The sequence below is a fragment of the Amphibalanus amphitrite genome, unplaced genomic scaffold (assembly GCF_019059575.1).
Source record: "Amphibalanus amphitrite isolate SeventyFive unplaced genomic scaffold, NRLGWU_Aamphi_draft 001368F_arrow, whole genome shotgun sequence".
Classification (NCBI taxonomy): domain Eukaryota; kingdom Metazoa; phylum Arthropoda; class Thecostraca; order Balanomorpha; family Balanidae; genus Amphibalanus; species Amphibalanus amphitrite.
This window is the reverse complement of record NW_024882861.1, coordinates 54,883-80,238: the sequence shown is the minus strand read 5'-3', so window position 1 is coordinate 80,238 and position 25,356 is coordinate 54,883. Positions and strand designations below refer to the sequence as shown.

General features: G+C 48.3%; 2 protein-coding genes across 14 annotated transcripts in view; one reads left to right on the top strand and one right to left on the bottom strand.

Annotated features, from left to right (window-relative positions):
- Nucleotides 1–883: 883 nt before the first annotated feature.
- On the bottom strand, nt 884–11,304 carry LOC122372518 (fibroin heavy chain-like). 10 transcript variants are annotated; one of them, XM_043349763.1, is made up of 7 exons: nt 11,152–11,304; nt 8,302–8,389; nt 7,898–7,987; nt 5,223–5,355; nt 4,660–4,995; nt 4,178–4,293; nt 884–2,481 (listed from the first exon to the last, which is right to left on the bottom strand). In XM_043349763.1, the coding sequence occupies exons 2-7, from the start codon at nt 8,386–8,388 to the stop codon at nt 1,558–1,560; spliced, it is 1,686 nt and encodes a 561-aa protein (XP_043205698.1). In that variant the 5' UTR covers nt 8,389; nt 11,152–11,304; the 3' UTR covers nt 884–1,557. The 10 variants fall into 10 exon arrangements, with proteins under 10 accessions (XP_043205698.1, XP_043205694.1, XP_043205695.1 ...); XM_043349759.1 differs by having other exon boundaries at nt 7,898–7,990; nt 11,152–11,301; XM_043349760.1 differs by having other exon boundaries at nt 7,898–7,990; nt 11,215–11,301.
- Nucleotides 11,305–11,607: 303 nt separating this feature from the next.
- The window catches only part of LOC122372517 (neuropathy target esterase sws-like), a 36,546-nt gene continuing 22,797 nt past the window's right edge, over nt 11,608–25,356 (top strand). For 2 of the 4 annotated variants that reach the window (XM_043349752.1, XM_043349751.1), the window contains exons 1-11: nt 11,610–11,752; nt 15,326–15,431; nt 16,320–16,414; nt 16,644–16,760; nt 17,711–17,808; nt 18,051–18,145; nt 18,504–18,649; nt 19,054–19,137; nt 20,611–20,736; nt 20,987–21,187; nt 21,433–21,597. In XM_043349752.1, the coding sequence (XP_043205687.1) occupies nt 11,621–11,752; nt 15,326–15,431; nt 16,320–16,414; nt 16,644–16,760; nt 17,711–17,808; nt 18,051–18,145; nt 18,504–18,649; nt 19,054–19,137; nt 20,611–20,736; nt 20,987–21,187; nt 21,433–21,597 (1,365 nt within the window). In that variant the 5' untranslated portion in view covers nt 11,610–11,620. Of the gene's footprint in view, nt 11,753–15,325; nt 15,432–16,319; nt 16,415–16,643; nt 16,761–17,710; nt 17,809–18,050; nt 18,146–18,503; nt 18,650–19,053; nt 19,138–20,610; nt 20,737–20,776; nt 20,808–20,986; nt 21,188–21,432; nt 21,598–25,356 lie in introns of those variants that run through there. The other 2 variants (XM_043349753.1, XM_043349754.1) reach the window with 2 other exon arrangements.

Genomic DNA, 25,356 nt, shown 5'->3' with positions numbered 1-25,356 from the left:
GTCCCTAAAGGTGAAGTTTTACCTTGGCCATGATCTTCATATTTCCCGCGAAAGACGCCCTCGTCGGTGAAGGTACTAAGCCACAACCAAAGGACTTCAAAATGATTACTTTTGAAATCATGTCAAAAATATAATTTGATTGGTTTTGAAGTACATCCTGTTCCCGAGACTGAATTAAGAACGACTTGATAAATTGCATGTTTTAATCTCATCATATAGACCCCAAAGGCATGCACACTTTATATGGAAACTCTCAATTCCATGTCACTCCTGGCATAACCTATAGGCTATAAGCCAGATGGACTGGTGAATGAAGTCAAGCGTTGCTGCCGTCCCGCCGGATCGCGCCGCGACGCGGCGGCTTAGCGGGCGGCTAACGTGCTAAGCGGCACAGTCTACCTTTAGGCGCCGTCGCTAGTGCCATCTAGGGACAAACGGATTTACTACTGCTGGGGCGCGCCGCTGCGGAACTGACCGCGGCGGGAAAGCGCAGTCACGAAGCAACTAAAACTAAACCACCTATCCGGACCCGTGTACTTGATTTTTATGTAAAGTTACGGCCCAGTCCTCCTGCCCGTGCTAACCCACCCGGCGCATGGCGACTTTTTGGGGCTGTCTGTGCCAAATGCGGCCCGCGATAATGAACCATAGGCCAATGTGGTGCCTACGGGACCGAGCTGTCTCCTCAGAATACGCGACCGGGTAACACGCGAGAGTGACCGTCGGATCCAGTCAGCAACGCTATCCGGGTGTCCCCTCAGTCCGCACTCAGCCTGCTTCCCCCGTTGACCGGCTGCATGTTTCATGGTTTTGTTTCTCCCCGTTACAGTTTCTTTCGCAATACATCCTCGAAGCATCAGCCCCACGCAGGTAAAACAGACACTTAGCTCCGATTCTGTATTGAACCAGAGGATGACAGTGAAAATGACAATGGGGCTGGCTGAACATAATGCCATTAACCTACGCTGTACATCCTGCTCGGCGGTTGCGACTGCTATCATACTCGTACTTGTCACGCACCACCAGATGGAACATCCGCGCGGCATTGGAACAGACCTGCTTCCGGGTCGGAAAACACAGGTTGGCGGGACTTCCGATTGTACCCTGATGGACTAATCACCTCGGCTCGGAACGACAAGTCAGGATAGCTCGGCGACCGGACTGTATGGCAGATGGTAGATCACACGACATCGCGACAACTTCACACATCAGTCGCTATCTTGGGATGCAAGTTTTGATGTCCTCGTGACGACATACAATGCTCAACGGGTTACCCATTGTGTTCTGAACCAACAAATGAGATGGAAATCTGCATTTGAAACAAACTGAAGCAAATAATACCCATCTTATCCGCCGGTCGGCATCTGTCGCTCAGAAATCTTACCGTCACACAGATATCTCACCCGTGTGACAAAATCTGACATTGCCACACCCACAGAGCCAATGTGACAATATCAGGGACGATGTTGGCAGCATAACACCACTGTGGGTACACTGCAAGACGACAGCGGCCCGCCCTGCCGTCCGCTACCCGTCCGGCCCGCGGCGCCTCTCCATTCACTGGAAGACAGGCGGGGGAGGGGGCGGCTGCTGCGGCGGCGGCTGCGTTGGCAGCGGCGGCGGCGGCCGGCTGTAGGGCAGAGCCGCGTGCGCCTGGCCGCCGCGCCCCCGGAACACGGGGCCGACCGGAGAGGAATAGTCACCCCCTCCTCCACCGCTGGCGTTGTGATAGGTCGCGTTACTGAACTGGCCGGCCTCTGGCATGTTAAAGTCTCCCTGGTCGCCCATTTCGAGACCGGCGCTGGCGCTGTAGCCGGCCGCCGCGCCGCTGTAGCCGGCCGCCGCGCCGCTGTAGTTGCCGGCGCTAGCGCTGTAGCCGGCCGCCGCGCTGGCGCTGTGGCCGGCCGCCGCGCCGCTGTAGCCGCCGGAGCTGCCGAGCGCCGCACCGCTGTAGCCGGGGTCGACGCCGCTGGCCGGCGTGTAGCCGCCTCCGTTACCGATCCAGTCGGTCCCCCCGCCCTTACCGAGCCAGCTGGCCCGGCCGCGGCCGATGCCCCGCGCCAGGCCGCCGCCGGAGAGGCCACCGGTGGTGAAGCCGCTGTTGCTGGTGCTCAGATCGCTGCTCAAGCTGACGCTGTTGAGACTGCCGCCGGTCAAGCCGCTGTTCGTGTAGCCGCCGCCTAGTTTGAGGCTGCTGGCACCGAAACTGGCACTGGCGGTACCGGCGCCACCGCTGGTGTACCCACCGCTGTTGTACCCACCGCTGTTGTACCCACCACTGGTGTACCCAGCACTCTTGAGCAGACCGCCGCTGGTAAAGCCGCCGCCGGGTCCGCCACTAGTGCCCCTGCCGCGGCCGCGGCCGCCCCTGTCACGTGTGGAGTACGGCGTGCCCCGGCCGCGAAACCCTTCCCCGAAGCCGCGACTGTGGGACACTTTGTTGCCGGCAATCTTGTTGGCGTGCTTCTTCGAGTTCATGTGCTGAAACAAATGGAGCGTCAGAGTTTTGTCATTCCTGGCGAGTCACGTCCTTTCCCATGAGTAACATTTCTATTTCATAGAAAAACTTTGCTGTTCTGCTTTGAGAAGTTCTCGAAGGATTTGGCACGGATTCGACGATCAAGTTTACCTACACTCATCGTGTATAAACTGAATACACATATCGCTAACGCTCCATCAAACATAACTTGAGGCTAAGCTCCGCATTAGTTCCAGTGAGCGTTCACTCATCGCCTGCTAAGGAAGGGCTGTTCAACCCTTTTTATATCCACGACAAAAACATTTTTGCGCATTCGTTTTTATGTGTGTCCACTTCATATGCACGCATTGATGACATGGGAAATATGAAAATAGACACACTGTTTGAGCTACTCGGGTTACAAAGAAACATTTGTATGTATTTCTCCGAAAGTTCTATAGAAAATGCTGATCATTGAGCGAGCAACAGAATTGTTCTCCACGACTAAGATATTACAAACAAATTGTGAGTCCTCCTGTCACATGCCGGTCCCGTAGCTCAGTCGGTAGAGCGTTAAACTCCGCGTGGTGAGAGCACGCGTTCCCGGTTATAACAGTCCGGGTTCGAAGCGCGAAGGGCGTTTGACGTTTGAGCCTCCTGACAGGTATGGTTGCGGTTGGTTGCAGGCCGCAGCCAGGCGAAGTCAGTGAGGGGACCGGTCGTGCGCGGCTATGTGCGCACGTTGAACTTTGGACTCCAAATTCTGCCATAGAACCGGAATTGCGTGATCGGAGGGTAGAGGACAGGGCCAACGCAACAAGCTTCGCTTAGCGGGGGCTCTGTCCTTGTGAATCCTTCCATTCAAAGGTTCGAACTAAATTTAATGCGGGAGTTCACACAACGTTTTGGTTGAGACAATGTGCATAATCAAAATTGATCTAATGCGCTTACACTAAGGATGATAATGTACTTTTGTTTTCATATTTTACCGATGAGCAGCATATCGAGTAAATTATTTATGAATTTTCAAAGTTTAAAGAACATATAATTTTAATGTAAAAGGGGCGCCGTTGTCGTAAAAACTAAACGCAATCTTAATTCTTAAAAAAAGCACCTATATTCAATACTTAATAATAATAAATAAAACTCCTGGAATATATTTCATGCCAATGAACTTACAGCTAATTCAGACAGAACTGATAAAACTTCGGTGCCGACTGACGCAATACCAGCCTTGAGCATCAACGAACTTTTAGGTTCGCTTGAACTTTCGAAACCCGTCCAGGCGAACACATCACGAAACCAACCGTGTGATGTTTTCATCAAAACTTTTCCAAACCAGGCCTAAATTATCCTGTTTTGATAGCTACGCCTATTCGTTTTTTGAAAGGTCTGATATTATAACAATCTATCCCATGTTTGGATATGAATGATTTGCTTAAATGAAATGATACCGTGACTCGGACACACCTGCAAATCCGTTACCTAAGTTATTGAGACCTACGTTCAGCAGTCTCAATGTTTCACCATAAACGCCCTTTAACGTTTCACATAATACATAATGACTCAAGGCAAAACAATACGAGTATGCGACACAGTACCTACCAAAGATGTAAGGTGCACATAAGCCCACAGCACGTTACTGGTTACTTATCAGCGCCCGCCATAGACGGAGCCAATGTAACCGGCCCAACATTAGTAGCGAGTCGATGGATTTACCTGGTCGCGCTGGCTCTCCGAGTTGAGGTCCACATTGCACGCGACGCACTTGAAGGTCTGCACCGGCGGCTTGGCGGGCTTGCTGTCGGCGGCGGTTTTCGGTTTTGCTGCAGCGCCTGTAAAAAGGCACGTTGAGATACAGGGGTTACGATAGTGTTGAAAAATGAGATGAGGGGGTCACAAGCGGACTAGCCCCACAACCGGTTTTCTATAGATGATGATGATGATGATTTGGTGTTTGAGGGCGCACCAGCAACGAGGCGCGCCCATTTCATGGGCGCGATGAGACCAGAAGTCTGCAAGAAGACTAAGCAACATTACAATCGAAGACTAAACATAACATTACATTACATTACAATTAAACATTTACTCAATCCGTCAATATTATCGCGTGATAGCGAGCAAGCATCACTGTCTCGCCGGTCGTGTATACAATTACAGAGCCCGTAGCCACCCTACTTTCCACACTGTGTCCATCGCACCTGTACCAGCTGTCCCAGCGGCGGGGGTGGTCCTAGAGACGGCCGTGGCTCCAGAGGCGGGGGTTGTAGCTCTAGCGGCGGGGGCTGTGGCTCCAGCGGCGGGGGCTGAGGCTGAGGGAGCGGGGGTTGTGGCTCCAGCGGCGCGGGTGGCTCCAATAGCAGAGGCTGAGGCTGAGGGAGCGGCGGCAGCGGCTTTGGCAGAAGTGGCCACGATCGGGCCCGCGGCAGCGGACGGCTGGCTGCCCGCGCCGACACCAACTGCTACCGGCTGCCGGTCAGCCAGCACGATGGCACTGCCGCACCGCTTGGTCTTCTCGTTCATCTTGTGTCGGCTTCCTGCCAGGGCACAGGCAGATGAGTGATCAGATTCAACACACTTCATACATGACGGTCAAACAGACAGTCAGACCAGGCGTATAAGACATCTATACGGGTCCCTCGTGCTCCGAAATCCCTCGAAACTGGTGTGAAACATCACAGAGAGTGGGGGGTCGCACCCGTGCCGTACGCTCGGACAGTGTTTTCCGATTTCTCACAGATTTCCCCTGGGTGTGAAAACATACCGCTGAGATGCATGGCCAGCTGTTGTGAAGAATTGAGCGTGATGTCGCACGGGGCGCAGCGGAACATGCTGTTGATTCCGGTAGCCGCCGGGATCTTCTCTTTCAGATCAGATAGGATCTGTCGCGATTTCACCTGAAAGTGCATTGATGACATTAGGCATATACAACTGCGAGAAGTTTTTGATAACCAATATATGAGAACATGATCATTCATAAAAATGTACGAGGTTAAAGGTAATCTGTAAACTTAGATACAAGCTTAAATGCTACTAGCTTCAGATCTTATTTCGGGTAGACCAAAAATGTCCGTCCCGTGGCTCAGTTAGTAGAGCGTTTGTATTTGTATATTGTATTAGCGAAGCATTCCAATGATGGATTAGTGTCAGCTTCTAGTCGATGACAATAGTAAAAACATATAAAACACAAACACACACACGCATACACATTGTACTAAAATACCAAAACGCTAGTCACATGTCGAGTTTAAAAGTCGTAAAAACTCCGCTCTAGTTCGAGAGCCGGTGGTGGCAGGCGGCAGGCGATTCCAGGACGAGGCCGCTCGGTACGACAAGGCCCGGCGCGACATAGACAGCCGGTAAGCCGGCAGCTCCAGTACACCGGCACACGTTGCCCGCGTTGAGCGCTGCGACACAGCGGCTCGCCGAGTGAATAGGGAGCGGATCGCCTCCGGAGCGCAAGGGTCACTCAGCGCCCTGAACACAGTGGAGCAGTCACGGTGGACGACAAGATCAGCAATGTCATGCCAGCCGAGGGCTCTCAACACCGGTGAAATATGTTCAGAAACCCGCGCTCCGGAGACGACCCTAGCACCAAAATTCAGGATCTTCTGCACCTTATGTAAATGACAGCGAGCGGCCCCGCCCCAGACGGAGAGGCAGTAAAGGATGTGGGGGAAAACATGGCACTGGATAAGGAGCTTACGGGTCTCGGGGGTAAGATGATGACGAATTTTATACAAACATAGAAGGATGGAATTGCACTTTTTGACAACATTTGAAATGTGCTTTTCCCAGGATAGGGTTGAGTCGACCGTCACTCCCAGCATCTTCACAAAAGGGGATGGTTGTAGTGTGTGACCGGATATGGTAAGGGAAAAGGATGAGGTTTTCTTGAGGTTCTGGCCAGTACCCACAAGAAGCAGGGTGGTCTTACTAGGATTCATTTTCAAGGAATTGGATGTGTAATAGGACTGGACAGCGAGCAAGGTGTCTTCCTGTTGTTTTTTAAGGACAGGTAAGTCAGTGGGAAGAGCGGAATCGAGGAGTTGGGTATCGTCTGCATAGGAAATGAGCCGTCCATGAGGAAGGTAGGAAGGTAGGTCATTTGTGAAGATGCTGAAGAGGATTGGGCCGACCAGGGAGCCCTGCGGAACGCCATGGGACATAGGAAGGGATAGGGAGCCGCCTCTCACCACCTGCCGCCGGCCACCGAGGTAACTCGCGAACCACCCGGGGTCAACACCGTACCAGCTCAACTTGGACAATAAAATACCATGGTCAACACTATCAAAGGCGCGACTGAGGTCCACCGACGTGAATCATGGCAACAATGTGACCCTTGTCGACGCGGCGCGTCACCCACTCGACAGCGTCGGTGAGAGCATCCTCCGTTGAGTGATATCGGCGGTACGCATACTGAGATGGTGATAAAATAGAGGACGTATCAAGATAAGAAGCGAGCTGATTGCAAACCACCTTTTCACATACTTTCGATAACACTGGTAAAATTGATATAGGTCTAAAATTAACAGCGCTGTCACGGGAACCAGACTTATGAAGCGGCACGACAGAAGCAAGCTTCCAAGATGAGGGAAACGTACGTAAAGAAAATGAGGCATTGACTAGATGGAGAATGTGGGGTCCAATCACAGGAAAACACTGGCGAATAGCAAACAGTGGTACACCGTCATGTCCCACCGCACGGGAGGACGACAACTGCCGCAGGGCCACAGACAACTCCGGGAGTGTCGCCGGCCGCAGACACATGCTGGCCGTGGTGACACAGGGCGGCCTCGGCGGGAGTGGCGGGGGGTTGCCGGCTGCCAGTTCAGCGGCAATACGCGGACCGACTGTCGCGAAGTGCCGGTTGAACTCATCCGCCCGGGCCGGCGACAGTCCCTCGCGGGAGTTACCACCCCCGCCCCTCCCCGGACGCAAGGCGGGGGTGGTAACTCCCGCGTTGGACTCCCAGCGGCGAAATCCCGGGTTCGAGTCGCTCCGTCGCCTGACGGGGTTAGCCTGCGGTTGGTGGGAGCAACCGCAGTAAATGGAAGTCAGTTGAGTGGGACAGACTGTGTTCGGCTTCGATGGGTACGTTTTATCCACATTCTACCGTTGCCTGGAATTGCGCGATCAGACGGAAAGGGTCGAGGTCTACGCAACAAGCTCTGCTTACCGTGGGCTAAAGCTCTGTAGATCCGTCCATTGAAACATTCGAGAAAAAAGCTTGCATTGATTGCACAACAAAAGTAAGAAGTAGGAAAGTAGTGTGCTAGAGCACTTTGTTATATCTATAACAATATACAACTATGGCCTCCCAAAATTTCCTTTCAGTTGAAGACCAATCCTGGAAGTTCAATGCTTCAAATGTGCTGGGTATGCAATGAATGGAACGGAACAGAAGGAGCATTGTAAGCTTTGCAGTAGTACACTTACTGCCTTGGCATGTTTGGCTCCAGCCAAGTGAGAATTCAGTTCGATGGTCCTATTGAAGTCCTTGGCGCACACCTCACAGTGCAGATTTGCCTGCTTGAACAGAAACAGAACAGTGGATAGGTACAGCTGCAGTCATAAACAAAAACACATGTATTCCAGATTTACAGCATTTGGTAAAAAGATCGAAAGTCGGTACAATGATCATTGATCATGGTTCAGATGCTTGACCAACTAACATAAACACAATAAGGAAAGCTTTTAGTACTTCAATGTATAGGCACATTAAAATGTATACCAGCTATGGATATAATTTTTATAAAACATCTCTCTGACACGAATCATATCATCTAGTAATAATAATTAGAAACGCATCTGCTTATTATCATCATCAAACTTCAGCAAACCTTTTGATTGGAAGCAGTCTGTTGACTTCCATTGTTGGGTGTAGTTCCTTGGCCCTGATGAGCTTGAGATGAAGGCTTTGAATCCATCCTGGAATGAACACAAAGAAATATGAACGATCAGTAGGTACCTATGACATTAAATTACACTCGGTGCGGACGGCGGATATATAGGTATGGAAGACCTCGCTGAGCATTGCTGAGCGTTGTGAAGTACTTAATCCTGCAAAGGGTTCCTGCCCACTGCGGGATTGACGGGAATGAGAGCGCGGAAGACCTGGCGAAACAAGCGGCCGCACTGCCGGAAAGGTCATCTTATGATTTTGCATTAACAATAACTTGAGGCGTCGGACGTGATGCGTGTTGATGAAAAGAGCCCATGAAAGGAGTCGGTGAAATCGTTCTCAATTTTGGGTACGCCGTTCCCATAATAAGGAACGCTGGCAGCGCCAGTTCTACCGTTACCTGAAATTGCGCGATCAGACGGAAAGGGTCGGACGGACAGTGCACCAAAGTGTTCCCAAATTTGGGCACGCTGCCCGGGCGGCGGACTGCTTTAGTAATAATGGAACGATTTGAAACTATGTTGGGCTTTACAATATCAAACTTTTTCCCAACAATATTAATACAAATATCAGGAGGTTCACGATCATTTGATATTTGTATGGACGTCATTTAACGGTTCTTCTTCTTGTTTTAAATAACGCCTACATAGCGTTTTCATATTTGGGTTTTTCGTTCCCAAAAATGAGCACGCTTGACCATAGTTCCGCCTACTGAGAAGTGGAGTGTGAAATCTGCTGTACAACTAGGCACCTACCCCACAACCAGTTTGCAAAGTATGACAATCTCGACGAGATCTCGTCGGTGCGGGCTTGATCGGCTGGTGCGGATTTGCCTTGGTGCTGTGCGGATTTGCCTTGGTGCTGTGCGGATAAAGTGAAGTGCGGTGCGGAATGAACTTATTGACGGACTTGACAGGCCAGATGAGATGGATGAGGGAAATCGAAAAAAATAACATTGTTGTAGCTTCGACACCACGTAATTCAGTGTCCTCTCGGGTCCGAATGAGTGTGCAGTGGTCAGAACGGACTGCCAGTGCTGGTGGTCCCATCAATCACGTGGGTCGCCCGCAAGTTCGCACTTTTTGCACTGTTAAACACGAAACGCACCGCTCGGCTCTGCGAGGCGCCGGCGGTAGAGTAAGAGAGATGAGCACGGCCGATGAGAGGGATTCAAGATTTATACGGCCGATGGGAGCCGAGGGCCAGAAATTCACTGCTCCGCCACTACAAGCTGTCAAATGCGAACAGTTTATCGGGTACCTACCTACGTTCGACGCAGTTAATAGGTTGCATTGAAAAAATCTGAGTTTGTTTCTTTCCTCACTCTGCAGCATTCGTGAACGAGATGCGCTCGGCTCATGTTAGAGTTTAGCGTTGTCGCGGTGGCAGGTAGGGCGAGATGCGCATGGCTGATGGCAGGCCTTGGGGACCACCACTTTGCCACGGCTAAGTAGTAAAATCCGCTGGGAATGACTTGCCTATCAGATTTGTTGTTCGATACAGCTAATGACCTCAAGAAATGCCAAAAATGCATGCATGCGATGGGCCCAATTTTTGCCGTTTATATTTTTAGTTCTATAACTGGGGCCTTCACAAGTTGTCAAGCTGTTCAGCTAAATGACAGTGTCAACACCACTAGGGTAACCATGGGACGTACATCGCACAATTATCACCCTGGATGAATCGCCGGGGGCAGGTGCTACTGCCATATGGGATTCTTGTATTGGCATGACATGCTTTTTATTCTAGTTTTGATCGGCTCATTTCATTTCCATACTGCTGAGAGGTCAGGCTTGTGACTCATGTCAATAATTGAGGTCAATGCGGCTTTCAGCTGGTCACTTGTGCGGGTTCGGTGCATGTTTTATTTTATACTCTCAGCTGGCTTTGCGGCAGATCTTCCTGCTCTGTCTGAAGGATTGGTGCGGATTTAGAGCTTGGACCGGTGAGCATCGTCAACCTGCGAGCCATACCTACTGGTCCTGATCCCACAAAACTACAGCGCTTTATGCTATATGGCTTTATCATTTCCCTTGCCCACATCCTTTCTGATTGCTGAGTGGACGAAACCCATTGAGGTGAGTGAAAATAGGTTGCACCGCACGTTTTAAAATGTGGATCCATTTTGATCAACTTCAGAATTAGTAGGTACCTACCTGTCTACCTATAATTTTTGTTACCTTACCTTACCTTACCTTACCTTAGTTGGTCATCGGGTTATAAGGCCACTCGGCCTATGGGTCCCGCTCGTATCGAGTGAAAGGCATAATCGGAGAGGCTATGGTCCTTAGTACAGGGTAGGGATGTCGAACATCACGCTCGACCAGTGCCGGTCCAGCCGCGCCTTGAAAGACGACAGCGACTCAGCAGCGACAACGTCTGTTGGCAGGGCGTTCCAATCGTTGATGATTCTGACGCTGAACGCGTTCCTGCGAGAAAGATGCTTGGCGTTTGGCTTCCTCAGCTTCCACTGGTGGCCTCGCGTGTTTTGCGCTTCGTGTCTCGTCAGCAGTGACTCAAGCGGCACATCCAGAAGTCCGTGGAAGAGCTGGTACACGGTCACCATATCTCCACGACGACGGCGGTAGTGCAGCGATGGGAGGCCGAGGCGGCGAAGCCTGTCAGGGTACGGCAGGTCTCTGAGGTCCGTGATCAGGCGGGTCGCGCGTCGCTGCACCCTCTCCAGTCTCTTCTGGTCTTCTTTGGAGAATGGACCCCAGATGGCGTTCCCAAACTACCTATATTACTTTATTATAAATTATACGTATTTATTATAAATTATACGTACACCGTATCGTTATGAGCTGATTGTATGACTTCTGACAGCTAAATGGCTGATTTATTCGCGTACCTATTTTGGCTTCGAAGCCCTCAATTCATAGTAAATTATGTCTGCTCCTGCGCGCACGCCGCGCCAGCGACACACGAGACCTTTTGCGCTGTTTGTATTTTCTGCGTCAGAAATGTAAAAATGTGAATGAAGTTGAAGGAAAAACTATGTGATGAATAATTTTAAAGCGCTGATTGCCTTTCAAGTTGAATCATGAATGATGCAGTTTTTATTTTGATCTCCAGCATGTATATTTTTTGGAAGTGTTGTGGTGAATTTTAATCTTATTTTTCGCTTTGAGTCTTTCAAACAAATCAAGCTATTTTCAATAAAAATACTTATTTTTCCTTCCCCATTTTCCTTCATTGTTTTGCTGAGAGCTCTTACTTGTTTTGATTTGGCAGCTTTTGTCGCACTTCGCTGAAAGATGGAGGAGGGTGATGGCGCACATTCTTTGAGTTATGGAACAAAAATGACTGAGTTTTTAAGTTATATCGGCATAATTGCCGGGGAAGAACCACACACAAATGAAGTGGTTGTCTTCCTGTCAAAGAATCAAGTGAGTATCGCTTCAAATGATGCATGTTTTCAATTTGTGTTTCACCTGGCCCTGCTTACCTGGTCATTTTCTGTTCTGTTCTACCTGAGCTCTTGTGCTTATTAAATGTCGTTTTTATTTAAAAATGTGGTTCTTAGCTCTTTTGTTATATTGTTCCTATGTTAGGGATCAATTGTGTGTCAATGTGCTCCTCGGTCACTTATTAATCAGCAGGCTGTCAGCTACGCTACCTGGCATTTTTGGCTTCTCATTGACTGAATATTGAATTCACATGGTATGTGGGGTTCACCAACAAGAGGCCAAGAAATGCGAGCAAGCGGCTGCACTTTGAACAATTAGCAGCATCAAGCACGCTGATTAAAATTCAACACCACACCGATCTGGTCCAGACTGTAAAGCGTGGCAGCAGGGTCAGTTGGGGGAGGTTTGGTCAATGGTTGTCATTTTTAGCACATGCCATTTTTGGCAACCATGTGCTAAAAATGACAACGCTATCAGCTATTTTTAGCAACGATGAAGCCGATTTCACTCCTCAGCGAGGAAATCACGATTTTGGAAATACAAGCACTGATTTTGGAAAAGAAGTGCTGCCACCTGGTGCAAGAAGAAGAAACCAGCTTTAATATGGCCGTTGTTTGTATGGTAGTCCAACGTTGAAGTATACCCTTTTTTGTGGCCCGAAGTTGGAACTTTAAATTGAAGCATCCGAATATGATCGATATTGATCGAAATCATGATGTTGATGAAAAAAATAATATGTTAAGTTGAGAGAGGAGGCCATTTTATCCAGATGCGGTGGTTTACTTCTTGAAATTATTTTTGCTTACGACGACTGCCATGTAATGAGGGATAATTAGCAGCCGTCATTAGCAAAAATAATTTCAAGAAGTAAACTACTGCATCTGGATAAAATGGCCTCCTCTCTCAACTTAAAATATTATTTTTTTCATCAACATCATGTTTTCGATCAATATCGATCATTTTCGGATGCTTCAATTTTAAGTTCCAACTTCAGGCCACAAAACAAACTACCATACAAATAACAGGCATATTAAAGCTGGATTCTTCGTCTTGCACCAGGTGGCAGCACTTCTTTTCCAAAATCAGTGTTTATCTTTCCAAAATCTTCATTTCCTCGCTGAGGAGTGAAATCGGCCTCATCGTTGTCAAAAATAGCAGAATCGTTGTCATTTTTAGCACGTGTGACAAAAATAGCACGTGCTAAAAATGACAACGATTGACCAAACCTCCCCCGACTGGGGTTGGGAAGTTGCATCAGCTGGGGTGACAAAGCTGGACCAGCCTGCACCAACCAGGCTGGAAAGCTGCACCGGCTTACACCAGAACATGACCTAGAACTTCTGCTACAGAATTTATAAATTTGCACTTATGATAGGCTAATGCTGCAATAACTTGGATTACCCCATTATCTCCTAACTACCTACCTCTTTTGTGTCTCCTGTGCATCCTTTTTTAGGCCATGGTGTGACAGTACAGCAGCTCACTACAGCCATGGTGAATCTGCACTGCACAGCACAGCAGCAGTGCCTCAGCACTGACAAGATCTCATTAAGTTAACCATGCCTCACAGTCTGGGCTCTGGCTGTGCTAAAGGAAAAATGTTAATGTTGCCTTAAACAAGCAGGCACACATACAATAGTCATACCACATATAAATTGGCAAGTGTTTAGGCATGGCAGTACAGGCCAAAAAGAGCTAGAATACTTCTCTCATCATCTCTCTGTGTGTAGCAGTTCAAGGACATTGCACTTGATAAGCACTAGAGTGACATCATTTTTTTTTCATGACACCTAACTACAAACATTCCAGTTTCATTCAGCCTCCATCTGTTCTGTAGGCTTGGGAAACATTAGCTAAAGTGGGGTTCAAAAGTTCCATGTATGGTAAATTGAGGTAATATTACAGTGACAACAGTCAGTCAGTGGACTAAAGACTGGACTGCAAGGCACAGACTCTGTGGACCAGACTCTGTGGCCATGCTGCAAAGACTAGCAGCTGTAAAAGAGCTTCATGGCAGCTCTGCATGATGACAAATATGTGCCAGCCCACACCAGCTGGCAACCAGGCTGGAAGTTCACACCAATCCACATGAAAAATGGCTTAATTTTCTATGACAATAATATTTTTTGCTTATTATGAGCTACTGCAATGTAAAATTGATTATTCCCCATCTGATCCATTGATTCATGTGGGTATTTTTCGCCTCAAGATGAGGGTTTCAGCAATCAGTAGTATGGGTGTGGCCTTAACAGTTCTGGGTCTCACTGTTCCAGTGAGCCCACTCACCCAGGATGAGTACAGGAACTAGGGGAGCAGGGGGCTGCACATCCAAAATATCAGTTCGTGAAGTTCACGAAACCCTTTATCTTGAGACCTACAGTACGTTCTTTTATTGAATGACTCTGTGCCAGCACCCTCTATTCAGTGCAGTGCTCAGCTTGAACCTGTGCCGCTCGGCGCAAAATCTGCGCTATGCAACGGTAAATCGGCACCACACCGCGCACCCGCAGAGTGGCCTCGCAGTCCGCGCCGACGAGATCTCGTCGACACTGCCATCTTTACAGTTTGGCTGTGTGGTATGACCTCAGTGGCATAGTTACGGTGACGTGGATCCGCGGGCTGCCTCCCGGCGGGCGTTTGGCCCACGCCCGAGGCGCCGGGTTTCATCACTTGTCTCACACTCTGCCGTTGACGAATGGAGAACTGCGCCCTCGGCAAACCGCTGCTACAACAAAAATGCCACACCACTATTGTCACTTCTGTCGAATTGCTTGTGTGGATCAATATAGGCGGACCGTTTCGCCCTCCTCTCCCACCGATGTGCGGGGTGCTAGTTAGTACTCCTCATTACTGTATGCCTGGCCTATTCAAATACATTAGCCTGAGGGGTGTGGTAATAACTGGTGTAAGCAAAGTGACCACGGTCAAAAATGCATTACCAAGTCAACATTTTGGGATTGCCTCGTTCAAAAAACGGCTAAGAGCTTCGGTCTTATTTAATACTGAACGAGGCCGGTGTAAATAAATTTTCAAGACCGAGGTCCTTACTGGATTTTTGAACGAGGCCGAAGGCCGAGTTCAAAAATCAGTAAGGACTGAGGTCTTGAAAATTTATCACCGGCCGAGTTTGGTATGTATTTTACTGTATGCCAACGATAAATTTATTTTCTGGACCGAAGCTCTTAGCCGACTTAGGAACGAGACCATCCCAAAATGTTGGCTTAAGTGCATTCTGGTAATGCATTTTTGACCGTGGTCAATTTGCTTACACCAGTTATTACCACACCCCTCTGGCTAATGTATTTGAATAGGCCAGGCATACAGTAAAGGCAATTATTTTATCGTTGGCATACAGTAAAATACATACCAAACTCGGCCGGTGATAAATTTTCAAGACCTCAGTCCTTACTGATTTTTGAACTCGGCCTTCGGCCTCGTTCAAAAATTCAGTAAGGACCTCGGTCTTGAAAATTTATTTACACCGGCCTCGTTCAGTATTATATATAACTGTTGTTTATATGAATGTTGCAAAATGCTCTCTTTCAATTGCAGGTGGTGGTTGGGAGCATTGCTCTGCTTCTCTTGTTGGTTACCATCATTCTCTACTGCATCAGAACCGGGTCGACCAGTGAAATCAAGAAGAATCTGCAAACCAAAGGTGAGTACTGAGTATGCAGGTAACTCGTTGACCAACTGTCTCAGCCCTGGGGAAAACTGTGGATCACCAGCCCAATGCTCCGGAAGCTGGAAGGGCAGCTGTTTCCTATGGAGACAGCTACCTATGTTCTGTTTTATGTGTCATCCTAGCTGTTATCATTTCCATCGTGTTTGGGTTGATATGCGCCTCGATAAGACCGGCTGAGTTGGCGGTGAGCGAATCGACAGCCGTTTTTATGTCCGCCGCCGACTGACAGAGCGGACTTTGACCACTGGACGACGGTCACCAGTCGCTACTTATGTGACTCATAAGTAGAACCCGAGATGAATCTCGGGGTGCTACGCACTATGATTGGTAAAAAACTCAAAACTTCTTTTTGTCGAAGTGCGTGACTAGAAAGTTTTTGAGGAAAAGGAATAGTGCCGAATGAAAGACATGTCGAAAATCGAATTCATAGGTAATATGACCAAATTAAGAAGAGTAGTATACCAAACTGTTATTATGCTATAGTGAAAAAAACTCACACACACAATGACAAATTGATCGCTCGCTTACCTGTTGGTGGAATTATATCGAAAAAAGGAAAGGAATTTATCGCTTCAGGGAACGCATACCAGTGAGATGGCGACATTCCCTTGAAAGCAGGGCGGACGAAAGCCAGATTGATCAGATGCACGAACGATGAAGTTCAGTTTCGCTGCGGTTTTCTCAGTCCAGACATCACGTCATCCAAAGGCTCCCAGTCAGCTGGTGTATATTGGTTATTGACAGGACTACTTTTCTCAGCGAAACCAAATCATAAGCTTACTTATGCCTTATGATTCAATTGCCTTATGATTCAATTTATTTATCAAATCATTATGCAACATTTTCTTATTATTTTTACAGTGGAAGACATGAAGGACTTCGTTGGCGTCGGTACTCGACCTCGGTTTAGAAAACGAGACAAGATCGTGTTCTATGGACGGAAAATGCTCAGAAAGGTAAGATTTCACTCATTCCGTGATGCGGATTGCAGAGCTGAAGTCGGCACCTTTTGCCCGGAGTCGAAGCCAGAACCGATGTGAACTAGTAACACAAAATGTTGACTTCCTACAACTTAAAATGACATCGCATGGGAGCTCCAAACATCGAAATATTCATGGGATACTTCGATATTGCTCCGTCACTTGTCAATCAGTGCTCTTCTTACACAGATCGCCCTTTCCCCAGGTTAAATCAGTGGGCCAGTACGTCAAGTCGAGCAAGAACGTGAAGAAGCGCCAGCTGGTGATGAAGTTTGCCAGGAACCTGTTGCAGATGCGCAAGGACGACCAGACGCAGCTGGCGGTAAGCGGCCGGACAGCGCTCGCAGTGGTCGGCGAGGTTTTGTTGGCCTCTCAGTGGTCAACAAAATACCGTATATATCCATCCGAATACCGATAAAAATTCAATCTTATGAATTTATAATTCATAAGATTTAATTAAAAATTCAATCTTATGAATCTCAATCTTAGAGATTCATAAGATTGCCGTGACAATCTTATGAATCTCTATTCATCAACTGATGTCTCTCGCAGTGGTCGGTTAGGTGATGCTGACTACTCGCAGCGTTCGGAGCGCTACCCTGGCATCGGTCGATCGCCACGGATGTGGGAGGAGAGCCGAGCGCCGTATGCGTGGGCTCTCGTTAATTATTTCCGAGTGGATTGCCGGTGAGCCGCGCTGTTCAGAGATCGAGCCGAGCCGAGCCGGGTCGATAGAGAGTAGAGACGGCCCCCCCGGATATTGATAGCGCCTTCCAGAGAGTCAGAGCCGGTGTGTCTTATTGCGCTTCTATCCAGATTTTCGAGTTTATTCTCACAGCCCTGTAAACCAGTTCTGTGGAACTGACTGATCAGCTCTGTTGACGCCTCACTGGGATGGAAACACCCCCGTAACGTTCCCCCAAATGTTTAGGAATATTTTTTGAACAACTCTGTCCTCGCATGTGTTTTTATCTGCGACATTTACAATTACATCCATCACCTTTTCACTAGTTCTAATCACCCATCACCCTTCTGAAAAAAAACACCATTGTAACTTAGCTTGATATTAAGTGGGAAAATAATCTTAGCCGACGTCTCACCCGAAAATATAACAAGCATAACTTTATGGTGGTCTGGGCGACAATATTATTGAACTTGGACCATCAATGGATACCACCCATCATCCCTAGCATAATCAGCTCGACCACCCGTTTGTGAGTCGATCACGGGCTCTCCGTTACCGCTGACGTCATTGTCTCGGTGTGACGTCAGGTGCTGGAGCCCCCCAGCGAGTACCTGCAGGAGGATCTGCGCGACGACAGCGACTCCTCGCTGCCGCGGGAGGTCATGTACATGCTGCGCAGCGTCAGGTCAGTCGCGCACGCTGGTCCGAGGAATGGGCGAGGGAAATGTCAAAAGTTATCATTGGTCACTCATCTTATATTGAGGACGTTGTTGCAGTATCGCTTATTCGTGCTTTGCAGTTGGTTGTACGAGCATTAACAGAACATGATATATTGCTTTACAGTGTTTATATGAATATATACTTGCAATGATTATAATTGTTCTTGCTTTCGGTTTATGAGCCACTACTAACATCGTTTCTTTTCAGAGTGTTTGGTCATTTTGAGAAGCCGATATTTCTAGAACTTTGTAAGCAGTGTGAGACAATACGACTACGTCCTGGGCAGTTCCTGTTCAAAATAGGTGAGTCTCGGTCATGAATCATTCGATTAAATTCACAAACGCGAAGTAATAACCGGATATCCAGCTTATGTCAGCCGTCAGTCGAGTAAAAAGGGACGTAGAATTAGTTTCACATCAAATGTTCTAAGCACGCAGCGATTTAGACTTAAACCCTATTTGGTTCAACTCTTGCAATCAATATCTGAGTCACTTAATAATGTGTTCAATCCCGTCCCGCATAATAACACGAGACATGCGCTCGGTTCATTTCGTGTCTGTTGACTGTTGCACGTGGTGTTACCGCCATGTCATAACAATGCACACGCTTCGGCTGTCGTTTTCGTGTCTGGCGTACGGTAACCGCCGTGACTATCCTCAGGTGACAGTGACGAGAACGTGTTCGTGGTGCAGTCGGGTCTGCTGGACGTATTCATCACTGAGGCTGACGGCAGCGCCAGCACGCTCAAGTACGTCGGCGCCGGCGACTCGGTCACATCGCTGCTCAGCTTCTGCGACGTGCTCACGGTACGGGGGGGGGGGCGTGATTACGGTACGGGGGGGCGTCCTCACGGTACGGTGGGGGGGGGGGCGTGATCACGGTACGTGGAGGTGTGCTTACGGCACGGGGTCGTTCTTACGTGTCGGGGAAGGGAGGGAGCCTTGCTCACGGTACGGGAAGGCTCACTCGGGGGGAGGGGGGGGGGGGGAGTCGAGAGACGTGGCAGAGTGGTTTAGTAAGCTACGGAAGGCTATCAGGTTAGTAGCTGGATACTAGAGACGTTCTTTACCATTTTACTTCGGGCTTTGTTTCTTCCTTCGTGATCTGACATTTAATAAAAAGTTTTTCTATCTGCTCCACTTGAATTCGTGTAGAACGATGCGGCATAGGTGCCAATATTTTGACAATTGGTGCATTTTCTGTGTCACAGGGTCACCCGCAGCCTTATAAGACGGTGTCGGCAAAAGCAACCGAAGATACCATAGTGATCAAACTACCCTTCATGGCTTTCTTGGTACGAACTCATCAACATTTTAGCGTGCTTGTGTTGTTTTATGCATGTGCATGTTTTCCTGATATCTTAATGGTTAACCCGCGACCTGGTGGGGGGGGGGGCTATTTTTTGCCCCCCCCCCCCCATCCAGACTTTTCGATATATCTCCAGAACCGTTGCGCCGATCGTCACCAAACTTTCAGTACCCTCCCGGACATCAATTTTACACATTATGACCAAAAAATTTTCCAAAGCCTACGATAGGTTGGCCGGAAGTGACGTCAGAGTGACGTCATGTTCTGCCGTTTTCGACCCAAAAAAGGGTTTCGCGGGAAGAGCTGTCAGGCCTATAGCTTTGCAAATACAGAAAAATGATAAAAACATAAAAGCTGTAGATTGGACAGGGCTACAAAACTGCTATCTCGGATTTTTGAAATTTTTGGATTTTGACTCCCAAAAATCAAAAAATAGTTTTTTTGGATATAATAATCGAAAAATCCAAAAAGTTTTTTGAATTTCGTAAAAACCGGAATATATGTGATAGTCCTTACCGCCTTCCATTCACATACCAAATTTGAGATTGATACCTCTTTTTTTGGCGAAGTTATAGCGAAAAAACTGTTCAAAATTGATGACGTCAAATTTTCAAACTCAATTTTTAGCAATTCTAGACCCCGTAGCGCAAAACAAAGACCACCATTAGACTCTCCGTGACGAGCTGCATCGATTCAATACCCATTTTATGCAAAACTATCAACTTTAAAATTTGACCTTTTTTGGCCTGACCTTGACCTGACCTTGACCTGAACTTCACCAGAAAGTGACCTAAGCCGTACCTGATAGTCTTATAACCAACACCATTGAGTTGGAAATGAAAAATTGGCCATAAAACATGTATCACACAACCTTAGTTAAGTTGGGCTCATGTGACCTGACCTGTGACCCTTGGTGACCTGACCTGTGACCTGACCTGGTATTGCCAGTGACCTCTAATAGCAGCATATCTACTAGGCAACTGACGTCCTACCGCTGATTCTCGACAAAATGCGTTTTCCTCGGTGTTATAGCGTATTCCCTAGAAGACCCGTGAACGGTGAAACATTTCATCTTTGACCTGACCTGTGACGTCATCGGTGACCCCGAGGTCAATGAAATTTGGTTTCGTTCGACAAATTTGACAGGCCTTTCGAACGCCGTTTGAATTTTGCGGATCCGTCCAGTAGTTTCGGAGATACGAGGGGGGGGGGGCAAAAAATAGCCCCCCCCCCCACCAGGTCGCGTTATAAACAGACCCCACCAGGGCGCGGGTTAAGTGCGAATGTTTGCATCACTATCGTGCTATGTGTTTGGCAGTAACTGACGGACGCTTCCTGTTTATGATTGTGACTTATGCTTTGTGTCTGACGTATTGGGCAGAAATTGACCAACAGTTTATATATAACCGTCGTGTGAATCACGCTAGGTGTTTTACATTTTCCTTTATTTCCCCCTCAGAAACTGACGGACAGCTACCCGGAGACGGTGGTGCGTATGGTGCAGATCATCATGATACGACTGATGAGGGTCACCTTCACCGCTCTGCATCACTATCTGGGGCTCAGCTCCGAGCTGATGACACAGGTGAGGTCAATGTAAGAAGGTCACTGGTCACAGGTCACTACCTGGGGCTCAGCTCCGAGCTGATGACTCAGGTGAGATTGATATAGGGGTCACAGGTCACATGTCACTACCTGGGGCTCAGCTCGGAGCTGATGGCACAGACGAGGTCAGCACTCCGCTCGCATTATTAAATTGCTGTGCGCTGTTCTGCTTCCCTCCCCAGTGTGCCATATTACCGACTCCCCCTCCCCCTTTTCCCTCCACCCCTCAGCACGCCCGCCAGCGGACAGATACGTCGCTCAAGTCGCAGCAGCAGTCTCCGCGCAAACAGCGCCGGCCGGCGCCGGACGCCGAGGTACCGGGCGGCGGCTGGCGGCCCGGCGTGGTTCAGAGCGAGCCCGTGCCGACAGCCGCCTCGGGAGACGCAGACACGGAGGAGGTGCTGGTCGGGTCGGCCCAGTCGACTGGCAGGGTGAGTGAGACAGAGTCTGGATTTAAGGGGTCTGTTCCCCTGAATGAAGGGACGAGGACCGGAATCTAGAGGGACCGACGGCAATGAATAGGGGATCGAGATGCTTTGAGTTGCTAGTGCGGAGTGGGAGCAGAAAGAGACGAGATTGCTCAGACGATTGGAGTGGGACATCGTATTCAGGGTTGTGCTTGTCCGGCATCGCATTAACTGCTTTTTGTAACCACCCCCTCTCGGCCCCCGTACAGGAGCGGCGCCGGTTCATGGATATGGACGAGGCGGCGCTATCTGCCGACGCGCTGGAGCGGTTCCGCGCCATCCTGCAGCTGCCCAACCTGTCGCTGCTGGAGGGTCACGTGCTGCTGCGTCACCTGACCCCCGGCCAGGTCATCATGACGGAGGGCGTGCAGGAGGTGAGCCACTACACACACCCCTCCCCCTCGTCCCGAACAGGTCATCATGACAGAGGGCGTACAGGAGGTCAGTTACTGCCCTCGGCCGAGTAGTAACTGATGGAATAACTGAAAACTGGGCAGTAACTGATGACAAAGGGTGTACAGGTCATCATGATAGAGGGCGTACAGTAGGTCTACAAAAAAAGTCCCCCGCTCCAGAGGCGGCCGGCCGGCCGAACCCCCGGATTCCAGCCCCGACTCTATTGCGCAGGCCGCGGCAGCGACACGGGTCAGGTCGCGGCGCCCGGCGAGTGGGTCAGTTGGCGCCGGCCGGCCGTGGAGTGAGGATGCCGTGTGTGGGGCGCAGAGATGCCGCAGTGCAGAGGAGGGGAAGATAATGACTCTGCACGATGCCGGAAATGATGCCTTTGTGATCTAAATTAAACACCTGCAGTGCATATCCTCCCTTGCCCCATTCCTATTTTATCATAATCCTTCAATAATCTGTAATGGCCATTCAGCGCAAGCAAACAAAACAACCCGTTTAGCGGCGACAGCATCTCGGATAAAAAGGCGACAGTGATGATTAGAATAGACTTAGCGCGAGGGTAAATCGAGGGGTATAACTATATGTATCACATGCCGAGTATTTTATTCCCATCTAGCGAATTAAGATTGGGGATCTTGTCCAACAAGTCAGCGGCCGTTCTAGACACAGAATAATGCTTTGTTTTTCGGTCACATCATTATCTGCAATAATTCGAAGCGAGGTTTAACCCTCGCCGGCCGAGAAGAAGGGGCGGATGCCGCCACCATGCATTCTTTTTGCGGTAGCTCAAAGCACACTGATGATAGTAGGCTGATATTTCATAGGCCTTACATTTCATTCAAGCCGGATCACTTGACATCAACCACGTTTTCAGGTCAGGTCACTTAACTATGACGTCTTAGGTAAACCTCTGCACGGTTGCCGGTTATAAAATGATGCTATCCGCAATGCACTTAGTGTCGTATAAGCATAATGGGGAATTATGAAAACTGTTAATTTGGCGTCGGAAATGATCTGAAACTATGCCTCAAGCACATGAAATCGTGACTTCATACATTCTTGGCAAGGTCTAATGCTTCACTTTTGCATTGTTCACCTTGCGTGACGTCATTTATGACGTCACTAGGGTCATAGGAGTTTTTTGTCAATAATTCCCGATCAAAATGGGCTGGCCAGTCGGGACAGCCATCAATGGACTTTGCAAGACTTGCCGAATCAAATGTTATGCAACATGTCCTCCTTTCAACAGCTTCGTGACCTGCGTTGCCCTAACATGACATTGACCTGAGGTAAACATCCTAAATTGCTTCACCTAAACAAAAAAACATATAAATCGACGCGTCTGAGAACAGAAAACACGATTGTATCGAAATGACGACAATGCGTTTAGTTACTTACCAAGAACCGATCAAATGCCTTGGGGCCCTTGACCTGCCCTAAGAGGTCACTGATATTTTAAAATGGGGTGCCAGTCGCTGCGTCACGTAACGACGCAAGCGCTCGTTTTTTCCGCGAGGCTCTAGCAGCTAGCTCAATTATAGGAGCTAAACATCGGGTCGGGGAATCGCTCCCTTCTCACTCACTATTTGGCCGGGATAGTGCTTGCAATGTTTGTTAATATCTAACATTTTAAGATTTCAAATGACCCATTTTTTCCCGCCCAAGTCTTTCAATTCAAGGTCATAACATCAGGTTACGTCAAGTGACCTTACCTCAAGGAAAGTTCCTGTGCTCATCATATCTAAATACACCGACTAACCGATCGCTTCAGAACTATCAGCGATTTTAATGGGCAACAGTATACGAGCATGTATTTGAAACGTTTTCTTTGCAAGTTTGACATTGTTGACAGAAAGGCCGGGTCAATTTTGAGATCGTTCACGGCTCAAGTCAATGGGAGAAAATTGAACTGCGCTTTTTGGACGGAACGCATAATAAACACTCTGAAAACATGTGGTGCTTGATGAGATACAATACTGAATGAGAAAATTGTTTGTTTTGTTGTGGGCCATCTTTTTCGGTCTGAAAAGGCCCTTGCAGAGCTATGACATAACTATGCTGTAGTAATTGGGTTGTGCTAGCCAGCGACAGTGATCTGCGGAAGCGAGACTGTTCCCGTGTGACGATTGCCCTGTCAGGACGGTCCAGCCGTCTTCCAAACGGTCACCCGAAGAGGATGATGTGTCCTGGAATGGATCCGACATCAACTACAGGTTGGCTGGTGGGGTTGACCTCCAGTCCAGAGAGGGAAGCATGAAGACTAGGGGCGATGCGGATTGGTTTTTCCTGAGGATAGCGAGGACGGAAGGAATCTAGCTCCCTTGAACCTTCCTTATACTGAATGTATCTCAGGCTGTTAAATCTCCGAAGTGTTTTTTTTTTCTCTCGACATCGTCAAGGTGTCATTAACAAAAATATGAAATTCGGGAGGATAAATTAAATATAGAAATTGTGGCCAACAGAACATTATCAGTTGCGTTCAACACACTCGCAAGCATGTTCACACACCCAGCTTACATATGAGCCATGTAATAATTATTTTTGGTAGACATGCTTAAGTTATGAAATCATCTGAAGTGTTTGTGAAGTTCCACGATACGGATCTAATATCCTGCTATGCATTATGACCATTTCTGGTCAGGTCATGTCTTTGAACATAGGCCAAATTTTTCAAATGACCTTTAAAGATCAACTTTTGATTCATTCGTAGCGTTTTGATAAGAGGAACACGAGGCTGGTAAAATTAATTTCATGCAAGTTTTAAGCTAAAAACTTGTTTGTGGAAAAGCAATTGTTTTTCTCATAATACCGATGGTGGCAGTTGTTGTTATTTACATGCTAAGCCGTTGACCCTAATTAAATCTGACAATATTATTCAGATTTCAGACATAGCGGTAAACGAGCTGATTGTTGTGTTAGGTTAGGCTCTTTCGGTCGATTTCAGAGTGGGAAGGATGATAGGAATTAGGGGGAGACAGGGGGCCTGGGCGGGAGTCCTGGACCTCATGCTCCGCTGGGGCCGAGCCCATCACGTGGGTTGGATTGCCCTGACCAGGGTTGGCAGGGGGTGGCAAAAACTGGTTTTTGCCAGTGGTTTTAACCGGTTTAAACCGGCTGGCAGAAACCCTGGTGGCAAAAACTGGCAAAAACTGGATAAAACTCAGGTGGCTTAAACCACAACTGTTCTAGTTAGGAATGGATCTGAAATGTACAAATGCATTTCTGGATGTTATAGAGATGCACCAAACATTCTGAAGTTTGCCTCATTACTTATCCCTGCTTAAAATGTCTATGCATGTCGGTAGACATCCACCACAGAATGTATTTCCATGTAGGGGAGAGTGGGGCAAAGCTGCCACGGTAGGGTGCAGTGCCATATCAGTGGCAGATACCCCTTCGCACTTCTGATTGTGCAGGACTCGCTCTTGCACTGGCTCATTTGTCAACCTCAAAAGGCGTCTTAGTGGTTCCTTATGGAAAGCCCATGGAAGTGTTTTTGAGTTATAGAACACTTCAACGGTCAATGTCACTTCTGTTTGAAAGCATAAAGCTTTCACCGAATTCTCCTTAAAATGTTTCATGTTCAAATCCATGTCCAGGCATATCATTGTGATGGTTTTTAGTTTTTGCCAGTTTTTGCCACTTTTTGCCGGTTAAAACCGGTTTAAACCGGCAAATGGCATAATCTAGTTTTTGCCGGCAAAAATGCCAACCCTGGCCCTGACACA